The sequence below is a fragment of the Camponotus floridanus genome, unplaced genomic scaffold, assembly GCF_003227725.1.
Source record: "Camponotus floridanus strain SB8 unplaced genomic scaffold, Cflo_v7.5 scaffold42, whole genome shotgun sequence".
Taxonomy (NCBI): Eukaryota; Metazoa; Arthropoda; class Insecta; order Hymenoptera; family Formicidae; genus Camponotus; species Camponotus floridanus.
In genome coordinates, this window is record NW_020229570.1 from 652,077 (window position 1) to 676,122 (window position 24,046).

Here is a 24,046-nt window from a genome sequence, read left to right on the forward strand (position 1 = left end):
CAAACACAAAAACCCTATTTATCGATAACTGATATAGATACATTATGTATCATGTGAAGCTTATTTGTACATAAAGATATTTACTCTTATAAGATAAATGCAATTACAACATTTAAAGCACAAAATTTGAATATATGATGCTAAAAAATCTTTTTTATTATTTTTCCATTTCTAATAAAAAATGTATATATATATATATATATATATGTGTGTGTGTGTGTGATTATATTTTATTAGTAAATTATATTCTTATATAATTATATAAATTCTGATTTACTAAATTAAAGAAAAATATAAATAATATGTTATTAAATACAACTTGTCATTAGTAATAAAATAAGGTAATACAGTTTCAAATCATAATGTATATCTAATGTACATTTTTTTATCATTTTATCTCTATCTCTCTTTTCTTTTTTCTTCTATTTTATAATTATCCTTAATTATAGAATTTATGAGGCAATAACTACTCTCATGGTCATAAAATATGACAAAACTGTGGTGACAAACTGCAAACACACACAATGTAAATCTTTTGAAATTTTATGTTAAAAATTTAAAAATAATATAATTTTCATTTAAAAAAAATATTTCTCACATTGGCATAATATTCAAGAGTAAGAGCGGGTAATAAACCATTCATAAATATCAAACACGGTCGTCGACTTTTTTGAAGCATTATAAAAATGTCATTTTTCATTTTTCGTGTTTTACCAATCCATGATGCACTATATATCGACCAAGAAAGTCGTGTACTCTATAAATAAAAGCATATCATGAATTAAATTTCATTTTTTTTTGTGTAAAGAAATTTAATACATGTACATATGTGTGTTTGAATATTATTTATATATTAATTTAATCCATTCAAAAAGGCGTTTCTTAAGCTTCAATATCACTCACTTCAAATCATCACTTATGCCTATATCTCTTATATTTTTAATTTTCAAATTTTTTGTTCAAATTTTTTATTGGAGGAAATTTTTTATCAACTACCTAAACTACAACATATTTTAATTTTAACCAATGTGGCCGAAGCCATTTTTTTCATATAAAATGTACAGAGTCCTTTTTCTTATTTTATTTCTTATTTTATTTTTTATTTTATTTATTCTTTCAAAGAGTAATATAAATTAATATTTTGACGAATACAACTTTGAGTTTAATAGCTTAAGAATATTAAACAGATAAAAATAAAATATGAAAATGTCGCCAAATAAGGAATATGGTATAATAGCAAAATAACATATTTAAATAAAAGTGCATGTTTATAATTTATCATAATTATTTTATTATAAATAGAAAAAGATTGGCAATAAGAATGTTTTAATATCTTTTTAAACAACTTACGATTTCTCTCAAATCATCTGCTGCCCATGCTGTGATAAACATTCGTTGTAAAGCGCCCAGAGCCATAGATATAAATTGAGGAATCAGAACACCAGATTGTAGCTGTGATTCCAAAATTCCAAAATTATAAGTCCTAATTATGCACTTATATATACTTACATTTACATTATATCACGAAATGCTTACAAATAACATAGGAAAACTGCCGCTGATTACAGTAAACGCCATCGTGAAATTAGTTTTGAAAAGTATATGTTGAAGAGTTTGTTGCGTTTTTGAAATAAATCTGCTCATATAAAGAAATGTGCAAATTGAACTTAGAGATATTATTGCGGACATATTAATTCATGAAAGATAATAAAAAAAGAAATATACGTAAGAACTAATAAATCATTCCTCTCTCATACATATATAATAGCTTGCGACTATTTTTGTATCTCGGAAATTGTTTAAGATATCAAAAAATGTTTTACAAAAGTTTCATTAATCATACTAGTAAAATATATATTAATTATTTGAAATATTAATTTAATTTATTTTTTAATTTAATTTATTTTTTAAAATTGAATTTATTTTTCTAGAAAAGAGATGAAAAAAATATGTTTTATGTATCATAAATACACAGCAATTATACATATTTATTTTGAACAGATTAATTAAATTTCTTCAATTAGAATGATAATCGGTATACAATTCTATGGACAATGTTTTGAAATATCTAAAATACATTTTACATCTACCTCACTTACTCTATTATCTCTTGATGTTGTTTAATGCATGATATGACATGATCATTATCAGTAGCTCGCTTTATTTTAAAAGCCAACATCTCTAGTCTGGCTGATGAATACAAAAAGAAAACAGCAATCATAATGTCTACATTAAGACAGAAAACAGTGTGTGCAATTGTAAATATCTGCATAATGTAGAGAATAAATTTTAGCAACAATGATTTCACCGAAAACGGATACCATACATCCAAAGGAAATTCCAAAGGCATAAATAAAGGGGCACATATGACAGTAATCCCTGCCATACTGAAGGATATTGCGACAGTCGATATAAATGCAATATAACGATTTATGTATTTTTGCAAGATAATTTTGTCGCAATCCTTCAAAATTTCCGTAAATTCCTTGATGTGTATCACCAGATTCTAAGACACATTTTAAATAATCCACAAAAGAAATATACAAGTAACAAAGTTCAATAAAAGTTAGAAATAATTATTTTTGTAAATTTTTGTCAATCTGTAGCCGGCAGCCGCCAAGTCACTCATGATTTATATTTTAGAAATATTATATAAAACTTACACGATAATAGACATAAGTATTTTATGTGCATTGTATAAAATTATATTAATAATTTTATTTTAGAAATATTTTCCATTCTTTGTAAGTTGTCAAGTACAAATAGTACTATAAAAAATATTTAATAATGTTATATAAACGTATAAAATTAAAATATATTATATAATCATAATTTAAAATATGTGCAAAAGAAATTTTGTTATGGATCAAAATTGACTTTGCCTCTGCCATACATGCGATTGTTATGTCATTTGATTTTTAAGACTTAATACTTGACTATGGTCTTAGAAATGCTTTACAATCACAATTTTGTAAAATTTAAAGTTGTAAAAAATTTATTTTTTAATGTCATTTATCATATTATTATTATATATAACTTTAAAAAATTATTAAAGTTTTATTTTATTTAAAAGTATAAAATGCAATATTACTTCAAAATACTTGAAATCAAATATTTTCTGTTTCTGAAGCAACAAACTGGTTTACCTTCCAAAGATTGTTCAATAAATCTGTCCAGTAGTTTATTAAAACCAAAAATGAGTGAAATAAAAATAAGAAATCTTTGTATTTAGATTTGTGTCATTGTTACTATTACAATCGGATTATCTACACATTTACATCCAGTTAATTGTTTGCATTTTTAGAAAAAATTGTACAAACTAACTATAATAAGTAATAGTGACAAATTTAAAGATAAGGATTTTATGGAAAACAATTTAATTGTATGTATATTTATAATTGGCATTATATTTATTTTAATAGGAGAAAGCGATATAGCTACATTAAATACATAAATTAAATTCTTAGTTATATTTAAAAAGAGAATAGAGTAAACATTACAAATTTTTATAAATCGACGATTTTTCTCTCCATTTAAAATAATTATTTTTATTATAATATATAAAATGCTTAATTACATTCCATTCCATTCCATTATATTTTATCCATTAGCATTACGATTAGCATTTGTGAAGTCTTCATTTTAACTTGTTTCCAGAAATTAATTATATATATTATTAACTAACAATTTAATACAAAATATAACAAAAAAAATATCTCAAAAAAATAGATATTAAAAATTATTAGCACGTATCAAAAGAAAATTTTCGATAATAAATATCGTTACCTGTAGTTGTTTTCTCTTAACTGTACACAAAATTGAATTGAGAATAGCTTCCATTATTGATGTCATATGAGATATATTCTTCATTAACTCGCCGACATCGTTGTTTCGAGTTTTGTATGCATTCATTAACATTGCTATCCACACTGTTGCGAATATAAAGATACTAATGCAGTAATAAAAATTACGAAGAAGCAACTTGTTTTTTCCAATATTTGGATGCGGTGGCCACGTATTGGTAATGGTCCCGAACACTCGGAGAAGGTGAAATATCTGTTGAAACTTTAGATGAATGAGTACCATATTCTGATACCAATTTTGTTTTTACAGGATATTCTGAATAACTACGATACGTATTTAGTTAGTGCATCAAGGAAATATTAGTTGGAAAAGAAATAATAGTTGAAGGCGGAACGGTGCGATCAATAGCGCATTTATTATTTGTTGGATAGCGTTTGATCTCTCACGGTAATTATTAGTTTCTACTATCATGACCATAGGAAATAAAGTTAAAATACGTGTGATATATGGCACGCATAAACCCCTCGATAATAAATATGCACATTGTTAGTCAGTTTTATTGCTTCTTCCACTCTATAATTTTTATAATTTTATAATAGCACGCATATAGATTGCTATTTTATTTATTGCTTTGTTTTATTACAAACTAAAAGCACTATTTAAGTATAAAATCATAAATAAAAAATTGATCTATACACTAATTATTTATGTAGCAGCATAATTCTCAAAAAGTGTTATAAAAAAAATAATAATTAAAGAAAAATAATTTAATGTGTTCATATTTCTCGCAAATCTAGTGCTTAGACAAGCCATTTCTTTATTTAGTAATTGTTTCCATCGTCATAAAATAAGAAAAACCGTTTTTGGAAATTGCAAAATTTAAACAATAAATCTTATATAAAAAGAATAAAATTTTTTAAAATAAAATCTATAAAATATAACCTTATAAAATATTAGCCTTTATTTATTCGATGTAAAACTATATAGTATTGCAAATTTTTTATCTTAAAAAAAGATTTCGATTTTTATTTTTATTATTTGTAAATAAATATAACTAAGCAAATGCAAAAAGTTACTTATCGATTATTTATTTAGATACGATGTTTATTGTCCGAAATTGACACTATTTATAAGTAAAGATATTTAGTGATAAAAATGAATACATTATTATAAAGGATATAATATTTGAATATTTATTACTAAAATATTTTCTACTCATTATTTTTTAATCTAAATCTAATAAAATAATACAATTTAAAATTTAAACATATATCTATATATTTCTTCTTTGTCTTTCTCTTCTATTTTAAAGTTATCTTTATCTATATGCTTTATGCAATTACTGCTTTCATTGTCGTAAAATATGACAAGATTGTTGTTACAAACTGCGAATATACATAAGATAAATCTTATAAAATATTATACTAAAATTATTATTATACTAAAAGTAATGTATACTGTTTAAAAAAGTATGTATTACTATATACATACATATACATACATACATATACATATATATGTATATGTGTGTGTGTGTGTGTGTGTGTGTGTGTTAATAAAAAAAGAAAACGTTTCTCACAATAGATAATATTTCAGAGTAAGATTTGGTAATAAGCTACCTAAAGATATCAAACACGGTTGCTGGCTTTTTTGAAGCATGATGAAAATGTCATTTTTCATTTTTTGCGTTTTACCAATCCATGATGCACCATATACCGACCAAGGAAGTTGCGTACTCTGTACATAAAAACAAATCATAAATTAAATCTTATTTTTTCTTGTGTATATTATTATTGAAATTATTTTTATATGTGTGTTTTATATCCGAATCAATTTATATCATGCAAGCTTATAATAATTATTTTATATTATATATACATATAATACTAGTATGATGCATAATATATTTTACATTTATTTAAAAATTCTGTAGATAATCTGTAAAAATTTTTATCATAATTGATAATGTACTTGATGTTTTTGACTTATTTTATTTTATTTATTGTTTCGATCAAATGCATACTTATGTTGGAACAGATATGGAACAAAATATTAACAAGTTTAACAGTGCTATCAATGTTATTGAATATGATTATTTAATAATGATAAAATAAATGCATATTTATAAGCCTTTTCATGATTTTATCCTATTTTCTTTGAAAACTTACGACTTCTCTCAAATCATCGGCTGCTGATGCTGTGATATATATATTCGTTGTAAAGCGGCTATAGCCGTAGATATAAATTGAGGAAGCTGAACATAAGATTCTAGCTATAATTTTGAAATTAGAAGTTCCAAATTATAAGTCTCAATATTATGCACCTGTATACATTTACATTATACAATAAAATGCTTACATATAATATAGGAAAACCACCACTGATTACAGCAAATGCCATCGTAAAATTAGCTTTGAAAAGTACATGTTGAAGAGTTTCTTGTGTTTTTGAAATAAATCTGCTCATATAAAGAAATATGTAAATTGAACAATATAAAGTCATAAATATTACATTATTGAGATATATAATTAATAAATTTATAAAAGATAATAGTAAAAGAAGAAACATATAATAGCATAATTAAAAGATTTTTATTTATTCACATATTATTGCTTAGATTCAAGTGAAAGTTGCAGAAAAAAATCATTTAAAAAATCTGCTGTTTATATATTTTTATTTATGGAAATTTTAAGAAAGTAAGATTAAAGAAAAAGATTTTAAATAGTTGCTTTTACTTTATACAACTGTGGAATAATATATGAGAAGAATAATTAACAATTTATTTTTACTATACATTTCTATAAATATATAAACATGCAAAAGTAATTTTGCAAAAATATAAAAATTTAAAATACAAAAAGATTACACAACAGTATATTTTGATTCATTATAGGTGCATTCATACACATATACATATACATATATATATTATATATATGATAATTACAGATTTATATAATATATACATGTCTGTAATTAATCTAATCTTATTTTTATCCTTTCCCTGGACAAGAGAAAAAACATATTTGTATATCAAATAAATACACGATAGTTACACATATTTGTTTTATATGGATTAATTAAATTTCTGCAATTAAAATTAGAAGATAATTGGTGCACAATGTTTTGTGAAATATGTAAAAGATATTTTGTGTCTATCTCACATACTCTATTATTTCCTGATGTTTTTAAATTCACAATATGGCATGCTTTTCATCAGTAGCTTGTTCTATTTCAAAAGCCAACATCTCCAGTCTGGCTGCTGAATACAAAAAGAAAGTAGCAATGATGTCTACATTAAGACAGAAAACGGTATGCGTTAAACTATATGTGTGACGTAGCAGATAAATTTTAGCCACAATGGTTCCACTGAAAACGGGTACCATGTGTCCAAAGGAAATTCCTTAGGCGTAAATAAAGGGGCACATATGATAGTAACCCCTGCCATAGTAAAGGATATTGCGACAATCGATATAAATGTATGGCGATTTATATACTTTTGCAAGATAACTATTTCGCGATCCTTCGAAATATTCATAAATTCCTTGATGTGTATCACCAGATTCTAAGACACTTTTAAATAATCCATAAAAGAAATATATAAGTAACAGTTTAACAAAAGTTAGAAATAATCATTTTTATAGATGTTTTCGACCTTCTATCGGCGAACGCCAAGTATCTTATGATTCATATCTTAAAAATGTTATATAAAACTTACACGATAATAGAAGTAAATATTTTATGTGTGCATTGTTAAACAAAATTATATCAATAATTTTTATTTAAAAATTTTTTTATTCTTTGTAAGTTGTCAAGTACAAATAGTATTATGGGAAAAAAGAATATTTACAGATGTTGCATGTATGTATTAAAATGTAAATTAAAATGTAGTATGAAATTATAATCTAGGATGTGTACAAAGAAAAGTTTGAATCAAAAGTGACTCTGTTTCTGTCGTATCCGCAATATTATTCGCTATTTAAGAGTTAATACTTTGTGTACAATTGTGATTTTAGGCATATTAATATTTTGTACATTTGATATTTGTGAAATTTAATGTAAAAGAGACAACTTTTTAATGTAATTTATCATGCTATTATTGTATGTAAATTTAGAAAATATTCTTTTAAATTTTTATTTTATTTAAAACTAATGCAAGATTGCTTCAGAGAACTTGAAATTAAATATTTACTATTTCTGACGCAATAAACTGATTTACTCTTCCAAAGGATATTAAATAAATCTTTCCAGTAAGTTTATTAAAAACGAAAAACGAGTAAAATAGAAATAAGAAAAAAAATAAAAGAAGATAAGAATAAGTAATAAATAGTTACATATAATAAATATGATCTGCGTGTATCTTATTTTAATTGTAACCATTATAATATATAAATATATCACTATATAGATATTTAAATATGCATTAAATTAATTTGTTCTCTTTATCTTTAAATTTGTGTCATTGTTACTATTACAATTGGATTACCTATATAATTTAAAATACATATACACGTGCAGTTAATTTGAAGTTATTTATTTGTTGCATTTTTATAAAATTATTATATAAATGAATTGCAATAAGTAATAATGACAAATTTAAAAACAAGGAGTTTGGAAAACAATTTAATTATATACATATATACATATATACATATATATTTATAGTTGGTACTTTAATATAATTATCTCTATATATCTCCATAATTTTATTTATAGCAATACACATAAAGTTATATAAATTAAATTAGTTATGTTTAATAGAAAAGTTAAATGAAACAAATATTGACTAATTTTTATAATCTTTGATTTCTCGTTTTATATAATCAAATAATCACTTTTTCCACATAAAATTATACATTTAATTAATTAATTACATTTAATCTATTCCATTTACATTCAATTGTATTACATTTTATTCATTAGTAATTATATTTTGCATTTGTAAAGTCTTTATCTCATATTAGCTTATGTTTCATCATATTAATATAACTAAAAAAATTTGATCAATACAAAATAGAGAAAATTATCTCAAAAAGATAGTTATTAAAAATTATTAGCATATATAAAAAAAATTTCCAATAATAAATATCGTTACCTGTAATTGTTTTCTCTTAATTGTGCACAGAATTGAATTCAGAGTAGCATCCAGTAGAGATATTCAGCATCCAGTAGAGATATTCAGCATCCAGTAGAGTATGAGATAAGTTCATCATAAACTCGTCCACATCATTGTTTCGAGTTTTGTATGCATTTATTACCATTGATACCCATGTTGTCACGTATATAAAGATAGCAATGCAATAATAAAAATTACGAAGGAACAGCTTGATTTTTCTACTATCCGGTTGAGGTGACCACGTGTAGCAATGGTTCCTAATACTCGCAGGAAATAAAATACCTGTTGGAACTTAAACTGAATGATTGTCATAGTGTAGTATCAATTTTTGCTATACAAAATATTCTGGATAACTACAAAGCATTAAGTGCATCAAGGAAAAATTGTAAGAAAAAGAAATGATAGTTGGAGGCGGAACGGTGCGATCAATAGCGCATTTATTATTTGTTGGGTAGCGTTTGATCTCCCATGGTAATTATTAGTTTCTATCCCCATGATCATAAGAAATAAAGTTAAAATGCGTGTGATATATAGCACGCATAAAACCCTCGATAATAAATATGCACATTGCTGATCAGTTTTATTGCTTCTGCTACTCCATAATTTTTATAATTTTATAATAGCACGCATATAGATCGCTATTTTATTTATAAACATAGAATCGTAAATAAAAAACATTGATCCATACACTAACTTATTATTTATATAGCAGCAAAATTCTGAAAAGTATTATAGAACAAACAATTGAAAAAAAAGAATTTAATATTTTCGTATTTCTCGCAAATGTAGCGCTTAAACTTACAATTAAACAAATCATTTCTTTATTCAGCAATTGGTTTTATCATCATAAGGAAATCGTTTTTGGGAACTGCAAAATTTAAATATTAAATTTTATCTTTAAATTTTATTTATATATTTGCATTAATTAATAGAAAATCAAATTTTTTGTTTATAAAGTATTAGTCTTTATTATTTATTTATTTAATTTATTTACTTTATTTGTTGATTTATTAATCTTTTCGTAAAATTATATCGCATTGCAATTTTTTTACCTTAGTTTAAAAATGATTTTCATTTTCTACAAATGTATTATAACTAGGTAAACGCTAAAATTTACGAAAAAATTATTTACATAGATATAATGTTTATAATCAGAACTCATTATTTGTGTGTAAAGATTTAGTAATAAAAAAGATTATAACGTTATTGTAGAGGATAACATTTGAATATTTATTTACTAAAATATTTTCTCTGTTCATTTTAAAATATTTTCTGTTATTTTTTAATTAAGATTTAATAAAATAATACAATCTAATATGTAATTATATATCTATAGATTTATTTTAACATCTTTCTTCTTTCTTTCTCTTTTATTTTATAGTTAACTTTATCTATAGAATTTATGAAATGACTGCTCTCATTGTTGTAAAATATGACAAGACTGTTGTTACAAACTGCGAATACACACAAGATAAATTTTTTGAAGTATATCATAATAATAAATGTATATTTTTTAAAAAGTGTGTATTAAAAATTAAAAAATGTGTATTAAACATTAAATGTTTGTAAGCTAAAGCTTCTTCAAATGGTATTATAATATATTAAATGTTTAATAGAATAAAGTAGCACACTACACATAGATATTACACACTATACGAACACACAAATATTATGTTAAGTTGATGTATCACTCATATATTAATAGTCATAGTTCTATTTAAATTAGTTTTAATTATAAAATAATATTATATAATATTATGTTTATAGAATATTTTTATATGTATAAATATATATATATGTGTGTGTTTGTAAATTTGATTACATTATAATAATATATTTTAATGTTTTAATATTTTTTGCAAAGTACCGCTTACATAACTTATTGCTTTATTCAGCAATTGTAGCTCGCATTGTCATAAAATAAGATGAAATCGTTTTTAGAAACTGAAAAAATAAAATATATATATCTTATGAAATATATATAAATGAAAACAAAAAAAATCTAATAAATATTTATTACGTTCTCATAAATATTTGTTGTGCTATTTTAATTGTACAAAAAAATAATTTAAAATTATATAGTTTATTTCTCTTTTTTCTCTTTTTTTTATAAAAATGCGAAAACTAAATTATGTATCATAAATAAGTATTTTAATATATTTGTATAAATAAATATGATTAAGATAAATATTAATAATAACAAACTTTGATATATAAACAAATTTATGATATAATATGATTTAATATAACATGATATCTTACATGAGCATAATATTGTACTGACAACACTGGAAACATACCGCCCATAGATATTAAAAGTGGTTTTTTGCTTCTTTGTATAAAGATAAATATATTAGTGATTGTTTCATGAGATTTTTCAAACCAAGGTATACTATATGCAGACCAAGCAATTTGTTGACTCTAAAATGTTGTAGAGATAAACAAATTTTATAAATATAATCTATTTAGTTGTGCATATATCTTAAATAATACAACGTAGATATAATGTCAATACAATTCAAATTATTATACAGAGTGTTCCTGAGCATGAGCTCACGCACTTGTGAGGAGGTAGAGTGCAGTAAGTTAAATAAAGAAATTTATCGGCGGGAAGGGAGGGACAGTGCGCCATTACTCGTGGTTATCACCATCGCCATCTTCACGTTTCGCCGCGCGCTGGCAGGCAATATTTGACACAGTGGACCGTGCTTCAATAATTAATATTTCGATTATTTTTACAAAAATCGTTACATGGAATAAGATTTCTTTATTTAATTTACTGCGCTCTACCTCCTCACAAGTGTGTGAGTTCATGCTCAGGGACATCCTGTATATATTAAAAATGTTTTACTAAATTTAACTTATATATAATATAATAATATATAATATAATAATATATCTCTATAGTGTTTTTTAATTATAGTTTTTACTAAAAACAATGATTAATATATAATTTTCTATTATAGTAAAGATTGTGTTATTACGAATAAATATTTTGTTTGTTAATAACTTACAATTTCTGCTAAATCATCTGCCGGCCAAGCCGTAATATAAAGTCTTTCACATCCCCCCAATACCATGCAAATAAATTGTGCTGTTACAGCCACAGGTTGTTTCTAGATAAATATATATATATATATATATATATATATATATAATTTAAAATTTGAAATTTATTTAGAATATTTTACAATAATTCATGTTTTGCATGTGTGTTGATCAAAGCGATAAATGTCTGAGACAAATGATGAGAGTTACGAGACAACAAATACGTATACATAAAACATAATAAAATGCAATATAACGATATATATTGTAAAAATACAATATACAATATTGAATCAATATTGGACTTTACGCTTTTTATATAATGTTTTATTTATTTATACTATAAAATACAAAAACAAATGTTTGTATGATTTTTATAATTATCAGTATATTATTGAAAATAATGCATAAATATTTATACAAAATGAGAAAGAGGAAGCGAAAGAAAACGATAGAAAGAAAGAGAAAAAATATGATTACAATTATTATTTTACACTAATGTTACTATTTTTGTTAAGAATGTAGCAATATATAATGAAGAAAAACATTGTAATTTTTTTCTAATTAAATTTTGTCTATGAGAATAATTAAATATCTCGAGAACATAAACAAAAAATTAATAAACAAGTAATATTGTAATTACTCACATGAACTAACGGAAAAGCTCCGCAAATTATGGTAAAGCCCATTGTAATATTTGATTTGCAAATTAAATATCGAACCGTATATTGAACTTCTTCTACAAAACTAATATTGACATTAATTACGATAATAATTATATGCATTTTTTGTGCTACATTATTAAGAGTTTAAGATAAGATTTTTATCGCATATTCAAAATATTAAAATGTATAATTTAATTACATAATTTTAATCTAAACGAGTAATTTCATAACTATGCAATTTGTATCTTATAAAAATAATACATAATATGTTTTACTCGATAATAAAAAATTTTGAAATTAAATGATAGAATATATTTAGAAAATAGAATATTTAGAAAACAATATTTCTTTTAAGTAATTAATGGTTAATAGATTGTGCAACGTAATATAAAACTATAATTTGACGATATTTATATTCAAAAGAGAATTAATTTCTTACTTGATTATTTCTTGGTGTTTTTGGATACACGTTTTCACATGACTTTCATGCGTTATTTGCTGCAATTCCTGTCCGAGCATTTCCAATCTCGCAGCGGAATAGCAGAAGAATATTGCAATCATGAAATCCACCGTGATACAGAATCCAGTTTGCAAGATGGCGAAGACTTGCAAAATGTAAAGAATCGTTCTAGTGTAGGGAGTTTCAGTAGAAAACGGATACCAAGCTTCCATTGGAAGGTTTATCGATAAGAACAAAGGGCCGCAGGAAAAAGTGATTGCTGCCAGAATATAGGATATTCCAACAAAGGCATAAAAGCCCGAGTAACGATTTATATATTTTTGTATAATATGCCTTTCATGCAACTTGGAATGTTTGAGAAAATTTCTCAGGTGTGCTAAAAGCTTCTGTATGTGAAAAACGTATGTGAAAAATATTAAAAAATATTTTAATTGTAACAATTAAAATAATTATTTCGTATTTAAAATTTTAATATAGTATTGTTAGAAATAATAATTTATTAATAAGATTCAGATTTCAAAGAAATATAACATTATTTTATGTACACTGTGTTAGTGTCATGTTTATTTAATAAGCGCTCAGCCATATATTTTTTTTGAGATGTGTATTATATTATATTATATTCTTTATAAAAAAAAGAAAAACGGACAGTATTTATCTTGACATAGGAAGAATATATTGCAGAATATGATTTTAATATTATGTATAAATATACTATTTATAGTATAATAGAATCAAACCTGTAATCGTAATCTTCCTATTCTACACAATATTAAATTTAATAGTACTTCCATCAATGCTGTCAATTCAGACAGTGCCTTCATCATTCGAATAATATCGTTTTCAGAATACCATGCGCCAAGAATCAGCGGTGGCAATGAGCCCAGCACATTCAAAATTGCCAAAGTCCAACCAAGATCTCGAAGAAAGATTTCTCGTTTTCCGGCTGTAGATTTTGGTGGCCACGTGCTTATGAACGTACCACAAATTTCGAGTATGCGAAGTACCTGATGAATCTTTATACGGATTAGCACCATCTCAGATTACTGAGATCACTGCTCTTTATATTTTATATTTGCAGATACATTCACATATTGCCTTTTTTGTACAGTTATACATCACTGCTGTAGTAATACTGAATGAAGCATAAATCGATGTTTCATTACATATTCTTCACAAGGTGCATGATTAAAAAGAAAGTAATTAATGGCCTACGAATGATAGAGGAAGTAAGATGTGATGCGAATAAAGTGAGGTATGAGGAAATGCATTGTACAAAGCTTTTAAACGTAACTATTATAATATTCAGCTTTCGTCAAATCTATATTTTATACTTCTAGTGTTCACGCGATATTGTTCTGCAATTACTCTCTCATTTCATAAACCTTGTAATTTGCATAGATTTTTTTTGATGGAATATATCCGATGTTAATGTCTATAAGAAATATCTACAGTGGCAAAATGTATACATAATATATACATATATATAGTATGTGTATGGATGTACAATAAAAAGGAAACAAAAATCTGTCATATATGTAAAATTAAGTAAAGTTCTTTTCATAATGACATCTGTTTTTTTTCTTTTTGATAAAATAATAAGCATTTATATCAGTATTGCTTTATTTTCCAATTAATATTAGTAAAATAATAAAATCTAATTTAAAGTCTAATTTAAAGTCGAATTAAAATTCTTATTTGATTATTATCACGTGCAATAATTATTATGAATCTTTGATATATACGATAAAAATCGATTATTGGCACAAACTTTTACTTATGAAAAATTATTGTAACCTGAATATATACTTAACATGTTCTATGAAGATATAATTGACATATATTTTAATATATATATATACAATATTATATATATATATATATGTCAATTATATATATATATATATATATATATATATATATATGCATGTGTATATTCTATGTAATAATATTTATAATATTTTATAAACATAATTCACTCTAAAAGAAACAAAATCAATTTTATCTTTATCTATTGTTAACTGATTATCTCAGATTTGTATGTATGCACATATGTATTTTTATATATATATATATATATATATATATGTGTGTACATATAATTATTTAATATTATTTTTATCCATTTTAATAATCGATTTTCGTAAAATTTTTTATAAGTAAAACTATCAATATCTCGATTTCATATGAAATACTGAAATTGAAATATTCCTTTATGCTTTGAAATTTTTCATATATTGAACGAGTCTTCTTATTTTTGGAAAGTTTTTCAATAATTTTTGTACATGTTTCATATTCTTGCACAATAAATACTATATTTAATAGTGTAATTTTTTTACAAAAATGTGTACATTTTTATAAATATAATTTTTAAGTTTCACCGTTTTAAAACAAAAATAACCTTAAAAATGTTTAAATTATAAAAATTATATTGTAAAAAAATAATTATAATACGTGCAATAATAATTTCTAGAATAATATTTGCAATGAACAAATTAAATTCTAAAATAAATAAGATAAATATTATGCAACAATATCTAGATGTATATAAAATTAAATATTTATAATAAACTCTTCAATGCCGTAAAATAAGAAAAAGCCTTTGTCATAAACTGAAAAACACGAATTAACACAAATGTTAATAATTTATTTATTTCTTTACGTATTATGTATTTAATATAAATCTGTCTTACGTTTCCAAAATATTCTAAAGAGAGAACGGGGAGAAAACTTGCCATTGATATTGTAAGAGGTTTTTGACTTCTAATTATTATGAATAAAATATCATTTATGGTTTCTGGTGTCATATAATCTTCAAACGAAAAGTTGTATGCAATCTGTTCGCTCTAAAATTTTGTAGAATAATTTAATTTAAAAACTATAATAATATAATTTTTCGTCAGTTATTCTTTCACAATAATTTATAGATCAAAATAACATAATAATTATTAATATATTGAAATAATAACTAGATATTAAAATTAATTACCCTCTCAATTAAATCATTTGCTGACCAGGCACCGATGTAAAATCTTTGGCATGCACTAAGTAATGTGAACATAAATTGACCTTTTACAGCCAAGGGTTGATTCTTTGAAATAAAATTATGTTTTTAATATCTCAAAGTGAAAAAGTGAGTGAAGAAAATAAAAGAAAATCTTTATTGTTAAATGCTAATTTCAAGTACAATTTAAATAATAAATACATTAACAAATAAAGAAATCTTAAATAGTAAAAATTTGCTAATAAACTTACAATTATTAGTGGAAAGAAACTGCAAACTACAGTTATGCCCATGGTAAGATTAAATTTTAGAATTAAATATTGTATAGTAGCTTGGGTCACTTCAACTAATCTAATTTCGATAATAAGTGAAATGGTATAAAAACATCTTACGTAATATATCTTCTTTGTTACGAATTCATAGATAAATATAAATATCTTTTAGCTAAAAATACTTTTCTAATATTTATGGTAGTGTGTATGCTCATACACACAATATATTGAAATATATTTAACAATATAACGTTAATATTTATGTTAAACACAATGAATGTTACAATAAATAGAAATATTTTTTATAAATTATTAGTATCAAAATAAAAATCTGCTACTCACTTGATAATATCTTGATGTTCTTTAATACATGCATGTATAAAATCTTTGGTTTTTGTATTTTTCAAATTATGTTGTAATACTTCGAGTCTAGCGGTGAAATAACAGATAAATGTGGCGATTGTGATATCGGTATTAAAGGCTAGAACACATTCTATGCCGGAAAAAATTTGAGAGACATAGATTAAAAATGATCTAATTGTAAGTGGTATATCCATAAAAGATGGATACCACACATCAACAGGAAAACGATCATTTGTGACCAGAGGACGAAAGCAGATGATCAATCCAGCACAGGATAGCAATAAAATATTTGCTGCTGATATTAACATATAACGATTCATATGTTTCTGCAGAATATTTATATCATTCTCATTAGCAGTTTGTAGATAGTTTTTAATTTCTTCTAAAAGATGCTGTAAATGATTTTCAAAATGTATACACACATATATTATACACATATATATTATCAAATCTCGCGTAGATTGTGCATATTAATTATTTTATTGATTAAAAAAGTCTTGAAAATTTTTCTTATTCTAAATATGAAAAAATACCTTAGGAATTAACTGAAAACATAACTGTTTAGGGAAATTTTTTAATTAAAAATATGGATTTGATATTATAACGATATGTTGTTTTAAACGATTACTTTTTAAAATCTTTTTTATAGAAAAATTTAATTATTACGTTATTTAAATATTAAATCTGATGAATAAGCTAACAAGTAAGTGACTGCATTACTTTCAATCAAGCAATTAAAGAACGTATTATTTACAATAGTACAACGCAAAGCTTTGTCAGTTGGTAATGTTAGAATCACATTAGCAATCGATGCAGAAACATATTTTCACAATAATATCGAATAATATAAAAAAATGCATATACATATTACAGAATATATTCTAATTTGAGTCAAGAGATAAAAAATGTTTTGCGATTTTTTATTTGTCGTGCTCGAAATCATTCAGATTTCATCGTAATTATTATTTTAAATATACATAAAAAAATAAATGTCAAAATTAATTTACCCAATTTCTCTTAATTTTTTGTACTGAAAAACATATTTTGAAGTCTTTTTATGTCTTAAACTTTGATGTCATCGAATCAAAAAATATTATACAATTTTAAGAAATAACAATGATTTCGAAATGATCTTGAAAAAAACCTCGACTAAAAATTTTTTTCATACTATTCGCTTATAACAAAGCAATTTCTTTTTTGGAGATATATTCTCTAAAAATAAAAGGTACATCAAAATATTCATGATAAATATTCTGTATATTTAAAATAGTCCTATATATATATATATATATATATATATATATATATATATATATATATATATATGTATATATGTTTATTGAGATCTACTAAATAATAAAACACAAAATAAGATATTAATGGCAGATTTTAACATAAAATTAAATGTGATAATTATAAATTAAATATGAATATATATTTATTTTTACGGCAAAATATAAGTTTATTAAATTTTTCATTAAAATATTAATTATTTACGTAAGATAAATTCTTCATAATTTTTATAATTTTATCTTTATATAAATCTTCAATTTTTATAAATTTTTATATAAATCTTATTTTAATATTGCGTAATCTTTATGTAAATTTAAACTTATTTATATTATTTTTAGAAAATTTTAGCATTTTCGTATTTTGTTTATTGTTGCACATTGTTATATTTTTTCTCATATTTAATTAAAATAATAAAAGCTGTCATACCTGAAGTTGTTCTCTTTGAATGTGACATAATATGAGATTTAGGAGTCCATCAGTAACACAAGCAGCTATCAATATAGTTTTTAGTATCATAATGATATCATCTTGATTGTGATAAATGTAGAGTATCTCGCCGATTAATTGAAATATAAAATTGCCACAGATAAGATACCAAAAAATATTTCGAAGAATGTTGTAAAATCTTCCAGATATCGGTTTTGGCGATGTACTGGATAACACTCCTAATATTTCAAGAATCCAAAGCAGTTGTTGGGGCGTCAAGTGAAAACGTGCCATTTCTATGTACAGTTAACTTTTGAATATAATCCGAGCTATATGCTCTCGATTTGTTATCATTAAATATTCAATATATCCACTGTTTTAGTATTCTGAAACGCAATTAAGAATGTAGAGAATTGAAGCTCATTATAAGTTGTAAATAATTAATATATGAATAGGGGTGCTTGAATATAATCCGAGCCATGTACTCTCGATTTCTTATCATTAAACATTCAATACATGCGCTGTTTTAGTATTTTGAAACGCAATTAAGAATATAGAGAATTGAAGTTCATTATAAGTTGTAAATAATTAATATATGAATAAGGGTGCTTAGTAGATAATATGATTTGTGTTGTTTTCTAGGAAAATACTAAAAGTCAAATTATAACTTCAAGAAATGACTTATATTTTATAAACTCCAAAGCATAGTAAAGCTGGTAGAAATTAATATTCTCTTTAAACACTGTCTCACATATTATTCACACACATCATTGATTAAGAAAATTAATTTTTTATTATAATAATGCTTGATACGTAATAGAAGTATGTAGCAAACATAGAATATACAGAATGTCATAAAGATAAGCACATATAGATATTGTCAGTATATCATGTTTATCTTCAATATATTTTTCTTTCTTTTCTTAACCATACTCAGAATAATATCATCTCAAATAATCGCTTATATTTTATGAATAAATTGATCATGCTACTTTACAATTGTGCAGACAAAAACAAAGGTAAAAATTTGTCTATTCTAAAAATCGCTCTAAGCAACATTTGTCTCAAACTCTTTTAAAAAAACTTACACATTATATAATTTATTTAAAATAGTAATTTTTAGTATCAAATAATAATTTTTAATTACATATTTCAGTATATATAAAAATTCTATATATATATATATATATATATATATATATATATATATATATATATATATAGTTATTAATTTATATTGCGTTTGTGTAATTATTTAATAGATGTGGAAAATACTACATATGTAAGTTATTTTTCCTTTTATTTTAATCACCAATTATTGCTCTCATTGTTGTAAAATAAGATAACGTCATCACGAAATACTGTAAAAAGATAATTTATATTTTTTTATTTTATTTCTATCTCCAATTATGCTTAAAGTTATTATATAATAATATTATTATATAAAAAAAAGATTATATAAAAAATATACACCTTAGCGAAATATTCAAGGGATAAGGTTGGTAGAAGACCTCTTATGCTGATTTTAAATGGTATTTGGCTCCTTTGAATCATGAAACATATATCTTTAGCGTTATATTGTGATTTTTTAAACCATGGTATATTATATATTTCCATTCCAATCTGCTTACTCTAAAATCGTAACAGTATCAATATTAATTTGCTATAAAGTATTAATTAGTTTTTGCCAAAATAGTTCTATAAATGTAATAGTTTTTATGATCATATAAAATATGCTAATTCACATTATTCATAATTTATTAAATTTACTAAATAAATTTTTATTATAATTACATTTTCTTTTAAGTCATCAGCTGTCCAAGCAGTAATATATACTCTTTGATATCCACTGATTATCATAAATATAAATTGAGATAATACCCATATCGGTTGTTTCTATAGTAAATAATATAATAAATTTAAAATAAAAGTTAAATAAATATCGTTAGAAACCGAGAATTATAATAAGAAATAATTAAATGTTAATAAAAATGCAACATACGCGAATAATTGGGAAAGCACCAAAAATAATAAGTGATGCCGTCATAATGTTTGTTTTGAGAAGAATATATTTCACAGTATGTTTTATTTCATTCATATATCTAATTATGAAAAATGAATTAATTTTAATACTAAATAATTTTATTACTTACTATATGTTATTATATTATATTAAAATATATTATATTATATTAAAATATACTAATAATGTTAATATATTAATATTAATATATTAAAATATTAATAAATTGATCATATTAATATATTTGCAATACACTGTAGAGATATGTAAAAAAGATCTAAAAATTTACTATATTTATTAGATACAATTTTATGACAAAGAGTTTTTTAATTAGGTTTTTAATCACTTACTTAATTATTTTCTGATGTTTCTTAATACATGAATTTATCTGCCTTTTATTCTTTGCGTTTTGTATTTTTAAACATAACATTTCTAATCTTGCAGATGAATATAAAAATAATATGGCCAATATAAAGTTCGGCATAAAATTAAGTCCAGTTTTTATAATACAGTAGACTTGTATGGTGTAGAAGATATGTATCGCAATCGGCGATTCAATAGGAAATGGGTACCATACTTCAATAGGAAACTTCGTCAAAAGTAAAAGAGGACCGCAAGAAAAGACGACAACGGCTAAACAGTTGCATATTATAATAAATACAGAAAAGAAGAAATAACGATCCGCATATTTCTGCAGGATGATTTTTTCATTGTCATCGGAAGTGCGAAGAAAGTCTTCTATTTCTCGCAGAAAATTCTAAATTTAATTAATATTTTTATTAATATTTAATTAATATTTAATATTTTTATTAATATTTTATTAATATTTTATTAATATTTATTATTTTTAATAACAAATTAAAAAAAATAAGTTCAACGATGCATAAGTAATAAAGCTGAATGACATAATGTTTTGTTTGAAACAATATTAATAATAATTAGAGTACATGTAAATTCATGAGAATTTATTAATAATATATTTGAAAAATTCATTTACGCATTTAAAATATCAAACATAACCTGATATTGTGTAAAGGGCAAATGTCACTATATAAAATATACCTCATTCTACAACATCAAACTAATACGAGAGTAATAGTTAATACAATGCACTGACCTGTATGCGCGTGCTTTTTAATTTGAATATGATAAGATTGAGAAACATGTCCACTGCAGAAGAAAATTCTGAAAGAGCCTTCATCATCGTCGTTATATCGTTCCAAGATTTATAAATGGAGAACATAAATGACACTATTACTACAATTATATTCAAGAATATAAAACTCCACTCAATTTCTCGCAAAATAAAAATAAGTTTCCCTCTATTAGGATCATACGGCCAGGTATTTGTTATAATACCACATATATGAATAAAACGAAATATTTGATGAATCTTTGATCGTAATTGTACCATTATTCAAAGAATTTAAAACGCATTTTAAAAATTAAGAAACACGTTTGATGTTCTTTCTGGCATAGAATATTTCTGATGAAATTGTAAATAAGATAATAAATGAGATAGAGTAAAATGATAGCTCATTTCTTGCAATTTTTCATCGTGAACATATTTAATGAGCAATGGTAATTAATAAATAATTCTAGTAAACTCAACTCTGACTTATTTAATGTGAAGATTAATAATTAATTGATTGTAAACGACATTAGAAGGAGACATTATTTTGGGATTAAGTAGGAAAGTTAATATTGATAAAGGATATTTTTTTTCAATAAATATATATGTACTTATAAACATATATACACAATGATATATATATACACACGTAGATTATTATATTATATAAGCATTTTAAAGTATAAATTAATTATTTATTAAATGATTGTACGTATTACGGCGCTTATTATTATGTTAATTGATTCTGTGATTCGATTATTTTATTGCGCATTCTCTCCATAATTACTAATTTAATATTAACAATTCCATATATTAATAATCTAACAGTTCAATGAATATAAAAAAGATTGTTAATAACGCAACATTATAAATCAATTTTATTCAACTTATTTTATTTTACCATTTATTATTATTAAATAGTAATATTGCATTTACTTTTTTTATTTATCAAAGGTTCATCAAGCCCATTAAAAAATAATAGAAATTTAAATAATATTTCTTTCCATATTTATTTTATTGTTAAATATTTTATTATATTATTATTCCCTAAGATTTAGAATTTTTATCTTTATTTTTTATATCGTTAATCTTGAATACTCATATATTTAAAAATACATAATTTTATTACATGCCACTACACAGAATTCAAAAATATAATAGATTCGACCTCTATTAAAACAATGAAGGATCAAAACTTCTTCCCGTTGCCGGGTACTTATTTCACTTACTATTTTCACCGGTACATGAGCGTAATTTGATGCTCATTTACAATCGTCATATTGTGACCGTTTGTTGTCATTTTAATATAACATTGCTTTAATTAATATAGTGTCAAGTGAATTTTATAACATATAATATTATAAAAAATAAAGCATATAATTGCAATTAGTAATAGTAATATTATAATTCTTGCTATAATATATAGTATAAAGCTATAATATAATTTTTTTACAATTTATTCCTAATTTGCAGAGATTTTATGATAATAAATAATAATGAAAATTTATTGATATATAATAATTATTGTTAAAATTATTGCAAATCTACAAATACTATTGATATATCGAACATTTCGAAGCAAATATTAATCATTACGCCAAATACAAATTAAATCCAAATACAATCGATTAATATTTTTAATAAATTTATTTTGTATGTAAAACAAGTTGTTGTAAAACAAATCTAAATTAATCGATTGTAAAATTACTTATTACGCGTAAATATACGTCAATTTTTTCCCTTTTTAACAGATGTTTGATATTATAAATTGTAATTATCAGAAAAATATTTTCTTGCATATAAATAAATGCATTTGTAATAAATTTAATCCATTAAAAGTTTCTAATTCTAAATATGTAAATAATTAATAATTACAACATTGTAAAATATTTTACAAAATATTAAACAATTTATATAATATTAATTAATGCAAAAAAATATTAAAGTATTAAATATTTTATTATAGATATTTAAAATATTTTTTAAAATAAAAACTAAAATATTTTATATATGCGTTATATTTGACAATATATTTAGAATGAATTAGAAAATAAAAAAAGAACAACCTATATGAAAATACAAATAATAAATAATTTATAAATCACTTACATCACATATTCGTTGCTCCGTATGTTGTCCTATACTTTTTCCAATCTCCATTTCCTCTTCTCCTTGTCCTTTGCTATTCATGGCACTCACACTCACTCTCGAAAATACGATTAATAATGATTAGATATATCGAACGACCGCGAAACACTTTGCACAACACTCCCGGTCGCGAATAATTACATGAGAGATACATACTTTTTTAAATAAAAAGTAAAAAACACGAGAGAAGACGATACATTCGACGTTTATTTGAAGCCAAATTTATGCGCTAGAAATGACGCTACATATGCTATCTTTATTGTTGATAGTATGTACATACATACTACACCAA

At 23.4% G+C, this 24,046-nt stretch overlaps 3 protein-coding genes across 3 annotated transcripts; all 3 read right to left on the reverse strand.

The window, feature by feature from the left end:
* Positions 1–452: 452 nt before the first annotated feature.
* LOC105254804 lies at positions 453–14,205 on the reverse strand. Its single transcript, XM_025411693.1, has 14 exons — positions 13,834–14,205; positions 13,073–13,479; positions 12,616–12,715; positions 11,935–12,036; positions 11,183–11,341; positions 10,830–10,864; positions 6,163–6,262; positions 5,384–5,541; positions 3,787–4,108; positions 2,100–2,506; positions 1,537–1,636; positions 1,351–1,452; positions 599–757; positions 453–509 (listed from the first exon to the last, which is right to left on the reverse strand). Exons 1-14 carry the CDS (start codon positions 14,128–14,130, stop codon positions 453–455), a joined length of 2,505 nt encoding a protein of 834 aa, XP_025267478.1. The 5' UTR covers positions 14,131–14,205.
* A 1,449-nt stretch (positions 14,206–15,654) lies between these two features.
* On the reverse strand, positions 15,655–18,803 carry LOC109610218 (odorant receptor 30a-like). Its single transcript, XM_025411694.1, has 6 exons — positions 18,452–18,803; positions 16,712–17,124; positions 16,349–16,448; positions 16,083–16,184; positions 15,829–15,939; positions 15,655–15,705 (listed from the first exon to the last, which is right to left on the reverse strand). The coding sequence occupies exons 1-6, from the start codon at positions 18,743–18,745 to the stop codon at positions 15,655–15,657; spliced, it is 1,071 nt and encodes a 356-aa protein (XP_025267479.1). The 5' UTR covers positions 18,746–18,803.
* Positions 18,796–23,796, reverse strand: LOC109610216. The gene is made up of 5 exons (XM_025411695.1): positions 23,716–23,796; positions 20,825–21,231; positions 20,246–20,300; positions 19,925–20,083; positions 18,796–18,837 (listed from the first exon to the last, which is right to left on the reverse strand). The coding sequence occupies exons 1-5, from the start codon at positions 23,794–23,796 to the stop codon at positions 18,805–18,807; spliced, it is 735 nt and encodes a 244-aa protein (XP_025267480.1). The 3' UTR covers positions 18,796–18,804.
* Between the last annotated feature and the right edge of the window lie 250 nt (positions 23,797–24,046).